General features: G+C 60.6%; 1 protein-coding gene across 1 annotated transcript in view; it reads left to right on the top strand.

Annotated features, from left to right (window-relative positions):
• Nucleotides 1-884: 884 nt before the first annotated feature.
• Nucleotides 885-6000, top strand: part of LOC110084999 (heparan sulfate glucosamine 3-O-sulfotransferase 4) — a 49760-nt gene continuing 44644 nt past the window's right edge. Inside the window, exon 1 of the mRNA XM_072982567.2 lies at nt 885-1624. Within this exon, the coding sequence (XP_072838668.2) occupies nt 939-1624 (686 nt within the window). The 5' untranslated portion in view covers nt 885-938. The remainder of the gene's footprint in view (nt 1625-6000) is intronic.

Genomic DNA, 6000 nt, shown 5'->3' with positions numbered 1-6000 from the left:
AGGTCAAAGAGCGGCGGTGGCGGGAGAGACGGGAAGGCGAGCCAGGGGATTTTCCGAGGAGCTTCGTGCCCATGGAAAGGTAGGGGCCAGGGACGCCCTTTTTCGGGGCCGCCTCGGGACAGCCAAGACATTTATTTTTCCATCCCACACCTCGACCCTTTCCCCCCTTCAAAATTCTCCAGAACACGCTCCCCCACCCCGCCCCAGCTTCGCTGCCCCACAGTTTAGGGCTCAGGAGAAAAGGAGGCCTCCTCCTCCTCCTCCTCTCCAGGCACTTTGCACCTCCTCAGAAACCCTCTTCTGCAGCAGGGCTTCTCCCGATCTTGGGCTCGCTCCACCGCCCAGGGCTGGGGTCTGCCTCTTCCCGGGCGGGCCAGTGGCTGGGGGAGGGGGCGCGGAGGCGGAGCTGCGGCCGGGAGCGCGCTCCTTCCCCGCCCCCAACCGCCAGCCGGCTGGCCGAGCGTCAGCCAAGCGCCGCGCCGCCGCCGCCGCCGCCGCCGCCGCATCCGCCCTCCCGCGCTGGCTGGCTTCGGGTAGCCTCCCTTCCCTCCCTCCTTCCTCGCCCTCCCCATCCCTCCCTTTCCCTCCACTCGTCCCGCCCCGCCGCCTCCGCCTCGGCAGGCATCCGACACAAAGTTTAGCAGGGGACTCCCTTGCTCGACTAGCAGCGGCGGCGGCGGCAGCGGCAGCGGCAGCGAGAGGAGCAGCCGCCGCCTCGCGTGGCCAGAGAAGGGCGCCCGGGGCAGCGCGCAGGCGGAGGGCGGGCGGCTGTGCCATGCGGGGCTCCCCCCGAGTAGCGGCGGCGGCGGCGGCGGCGGCGGCGGCGGAGGGGCTGGAGGGCGGCAGTGGCCCAGGCAGCCGCGGGGCCGGCGGCGGCGGCGGCGGCGGCGGCCGGGCGGCTGGCAGGATGCGGCCGGGGCTGGGCGCGGGCAGGCGGCATGGCCCCTCCGCCTAAGGGCCCCCCTGCCCGCAAGAAGCTGCTCTGCATGTGCAGCCTCTCCCTCTGCCTCACCTACGTCTGCTACAGCCTCATGGGCGGCCCCGGCGCCCTCCGCTCCCCGCTCGCCCCACAGGGCACCCCCAGCCCCTCCGGTTCGCCGCCGCCGCCGCCGCCGCCACCTGGAAGCCCTGTCGCCGCTCTCCGCCGCCCGAGTCCTCTCCGGCTCCGAACATCGTCGCCGCCCCCGCCGGCAGTCTCTGCGGGCACCGCTCCCAGCAGCGCCTCCTCCAGCCCAGCCCAGCCAGAAACCCCCGGCACCACCACCACGGGCAGCAGCCCCGCTACCGCCGCCGCCGCCGCCGCCGCCGGGAGGCAGCTGGACCGGCTTGCGGAGAGCCCTGGCGGCGCCGGCGGCATTGCCGCGGCCGCCTCTTCGTCCTCAGCTGCCGCCCTGGCCGCCCGCACGGAGGCTGCGGGCTCCGCCGGTGCCTCCTCCTCCGAGGGCTGGACCGTCACGCCGGACTACGGGGAGAAGCGGCTGCCGCAGGCGCTCATCATCGGCGTCAAGAAGGGGGGCACCCGCGCGCTGCTGGAGGCGCTCCGGGCGCACCCTGACGTCCGCGCCGTGGGCACCGAGCCCCATTTCTTCGACCGAAACTACGACCAAGGCCTTGATTGGTACAGGTGAGCAGGCGCGCGGGGGGGGGAGCGGGCGGGCGGATGAAGCTCCCGCAGGAGAGGAGAGCTTTGGGCGACCAGGGGCAAGCCTCGGGTCGGGAGGGGGGTTCCGTGGCCCCGGGGGGAGGGGGGCGCTGCTTCGGTGTTCACCACCTGGCGGCTGCGTCCACAGAGCCCTGGCGGGAGGGCCCTCGGGGGTCCCGCCACTGAGGGTGGCCGGTGGGTCCCTCCTCCTTCCGCTTCCATTGCTGGTCGCTGGTGGCTCTCGGGACACCCAAGAGGCATCTCTATCTCTTGTTCTCTTACCCGCCTCCCCACCCCACTCCACCCCCGTTCCCGCTGCTCGGAACAGGACTCTTGAGGGAAGAGCCGTGCTGGGCCGACACCTCTCCAGCCACGGGAGTTTGCGCCGCCCCTGTCCTTGCCTTTGGGACTTAGGAGGTTGCGGGGAGAATGGACCCTTTGGCGCGCCCCCTCCCTCCCTCCGTCCCTTCCGTGCTTTCTTCTTTGCATCCAGCATCAGCTCCTTCCTTCCTTCCTTCCTTCCTTCCTTCCTTCCTTCCTTCCTTCCTTCGCTTGCTGCCTCCTCCGCTGCTCCCCCTGGGGTGAAGAGATTTGGATTTGAAAGAGCGTTCCCCGGAGAGGCGAGGAAGGAGGGAAGGCACATGGAGGGGGGAACAGCCCCCCCCCGCCTGTCGCTCTTGGTGGGACCCCGAGGCCCCAGTGGCTCCGCTCCACGGGCGAGCGGGTGGTGGGTGCCTGAGGTCTCGGCGGAGCGGCTACCCCGGTCAGGCGCAAGAGGAAGGAAGCGCGGGTCCCGAACTCCCCCGGAGAGCCGGGCGAGGCTGCCTCTCCTCCCGGGTGGAAAGGAGCCACCAGGCAGCGGGGCGCTCAGGCTTGGTTTCTCTGGAGAGGGAGGCGGGAAGCCAAGCTCCGAGCACCCCATAATCCGGAACGAGGAGGGGGAAAGGCCCACCGGCAGGCTGGAAGTGGATGCAAGCCGCCCTGCCATCATCCCACCCGCTCCTCAGACCCACGTTTCCCTCCGAGCATATTACTGACGCCCCTTTCCGTGCAGCCTGGCGCCGGGCAAGCCCCCACGGGACCCCCCTCACCCTTCCCACCACCTGAAACGTGGCACCTCAGCCACTCAGGGGTGAGGGGTTCCGGCAGGTGGAGGGTGGAGGGCGGGGGCCGGGCTGGGGGGGGGGTGGACTGGCAGAGTTTTTCCAGAGGAATCCAAGAGCATTAGCGAACCCTTTCATGAGAGGAGTTAGGGGGGCAGGAGAGCCCCCAGAGGCCCGAGAGGCGCTTAATGAGCCCGCTTGCATTTCTGGTGCGCAAACGGCCATTCCGGTGCACAGAGGCTCAGCTGTGCACCATGACTGGGGTTGCAGGCATGGGCCTTCATGTGGCTGGCCATGAGCCACAGTGGCCGAGGGCCAGTCCAGGGGAGAGACCTGGAGCCCCTTCGGCTGGATGCGGGCCACCTGTCTGCCCAACGGGCGGGTGGGAGAAGCACCTGCCTCACCTGTTCTCTGCCTGCCTGTCTATCTGCCTGCCTGCCTGCCTGCCTGCCTGCCCAGTTCTGCCACGATTCTGCTGAAGGCAAAGGAGCCATAGGAGCTGGGAGTTCTGCATTCCCACCAAGTGCTGGTTGGCCCCTGCCAGCTCCTTCCCACATCTCCACTTCCATCTTTGTGCAAAGGCTCCCTGTTGGCTGTCAGTCTCACATTTGCTATAATTTGTACATCGTGTGGCTAGTCTGGTTCTGTTTATAGCAAATTATAGTTTTGTGTCTTGGAATCTGGTGGCATCTAATTTAATCACGGCGGCTTTCCCTGCAGGTTGCCAAAATACATCTGAGCAGGCTGCATTGCTTGGCAAAGTCTTTGCTGGCAGGGGGGAAACCTCGGGCCCTCTGGCTTCCCAGGAGACCGAGGCTTGCCTGGCCCATGTGACTGCAGGTGGGAGCATCTGTTCTGACAAGGCGGCTTGCTGTGTGTGAAAAGTAGGATGGGATCAGAGAAGGAGGCAAGTGCAGGAGGGAACACCGGGGACCGACCGTCTGGCCCCGCTTCCTCCTAGTGCAAGTAGAAGACTCCCGACAGGGGGCTGTCCAAGCCCCTGTTTACAAGCTTCCCAGGAAGGAGAGCCCTCCACCTGGCAAGGCAGAGGGTGACACCCCAGCCCCCCCCCCCGGTCAAAAGAGCTCTCTCTCCAGCAGGACATGCCACCCTGTGTTGAGCGGGCATATTTGCTCTTCTCACTTGAGTCAGTTCCCTAATCACACATATGCATGTGTGTATACACACACGCACACGCACGCACACATGCACGCACACACACGCACACACACGCGCGCGCGCACACACACACACACACACGTGCACGCCGATGCTCCCAGGTTTCTTCCGCTGAACCTCTCACTCTCAGGGTTACCTTCTTTTCTCCAAAGACTACTGAAATTAAAATAAAACTAAGAATGAGGAGACTGGCAGTGGAATGTTCAATTAATCCAGAAACTGATCTCATTATTCTATGTCTATTTACCCTTGACTAATGAAGGCACAGGACCTTCGTCATCAGGATCTACTACGGAGCAAAGGGCAGGTGACGCCAGACGGCCCGCCCTCCCCAGGCCTCGCTGCCTCCTAGTCCTTCTGTTTTGTTCCAAAAGTCTGTCTCCAAAGCAGACCCAACGAAGGGAGCAGGTCTCATACAGTCAATGTTTCTGGGCCCCAGGCAGTCCGTTTTTGCGTGAATAGCTAAGGATTAGGGTCTTCCTGAAGATTTTTGTATGTGACCGTACAGGTAATGCTGAAGTCATGAGAAGAAAGCTGTTTAGACAGACGTCATAAACCAGTTTACAGTTTGTATGAATGGATTTAACTTCTAGATCGAAATTTAAATTTTAGACAGTCTCCAACACACCCTGATGCTTTAAAGATTCAAATATATACCATGAAGGGCTGAGGGGGGAGGGTGAGTTTATATGTGTTTTCTTTCTTCTTGTATCTGTCAAGTTGCACCCAACAGGATTTTCAAGGCAGGCAAAATGTTCACACTTCCTGTTCACACACACACACACAACATCCCAGAAGGTTTCCATGGCTGGTGGGGGCATTTTACTCTGAATCCTAGCCCAGCCCTCTAGCCATTACACCGCACTGCCTTTCACATATTTGGATTTCCCAACATAAATGTGATTCAGAATCATTCCAAGCTCTGTGTGTAAGTACATGTTTTTAGCAGGTTACATGGCAGGTGTGCAAAGGACGGGTGGCGCTGGTTTGGATATTTAGTTAAGTGCGTCTTCTCATGCTCTGACTTTACTCATTAGCTTTTGACACTGCTCAGGTTTTAGTGGCCAAGAAAAAGCTCACTGTAGAAGCTGCTCCCGGTTGCCTCTAGGGCGAGCGCATGAATTAGCAAAGGAACCTGCCAGTTTGCGTAGGCAGGAATCCCAACCTCTTCAGCGGGGAAATAATAAATAGGCCGTCAGCTCAGCTGCCTACACACTTCCTTGCCTGGGAACGCCTGGCCAGCTGTTGGTGGGCACACGGGGCCAGGCTCTCCGCAGGCTGCGGAAAGGGGAGGAAGGCAGGAGGTTGTTGTTCTGCACGTTGTCCCTTTGTCTCAGGGTTGCCTGGAGGCCCTGAGGGCTGAGCGGCCTCTCCTGCTCTTGGATCAAAAATAGTGATTCGGAATTTGTCCTCCTCCTCCTCTTTCCACTTGGTGCATGAGAGCTGGCTGAAGTGGCTGAGGAACAGAGGTGCCTGCAAAGGCCAGCATACCCTGTCATGGCCTGGCCACAGCCTGGGAAGTGACTTTTCAAAAGCCCCCAGCTTTTCGGTTTTTTATTATTATTACTGTTTGCTACAAAAGTCCTAACCCCTTGCAATTCCTTAGTGTGAAAAGTACACCTTTTTTTGGGGGGGGGGGAAGGAATGTGTTACTTGAACTGCTACATTTCTCTATGCTTCTTAATCACCTTCCTGTTACATTTTTTGGAAGGAAAAAAAACAGGATATTAGGAGAGTGGCATGAACTTGAAAATGAAATTTCAAAGTAATGCCAAAATGCTTCTTGTTAAACACAAAATATAACATTGCTGCCACGTGCTGTGCTACTTTTGAAATGTGAAGCTGTTACATCCTTGAAACAAACAAACAAACAAAAAATTGCTTCCTTCTCTCTGGCATCTGAAACATCGCCCGCTCCCTCTGCTTACCCTGAATACACACACACACACACACACACACACACACACACACACACACACACACACACACACACACACACACACACACACACACACACACACACACACACACACACACACACACACACACACACACACACACAGGGCCTCTCCAGGG

The sequence above is a fragment of the Pogona vitticeps genome, chromosome 13 (genome assembly GCF_051106095.1).
Source record: "Pogona vitticeps strain Pit_001003342236 chromosome 13, PviZW2.1, whole genome shotgun sequence".
Lineage (NCBI taxonomy): Eukaryota > Metazoa > Chordata > Lepidosauria > Squamata > Agamidae > Pogona > Pogona vitticeps.
The sequence above is the reverse complement of the archived record's forward strand: the minus strand, read 5'-3'. Positions and strand labels throughout refer to the sequence as shown.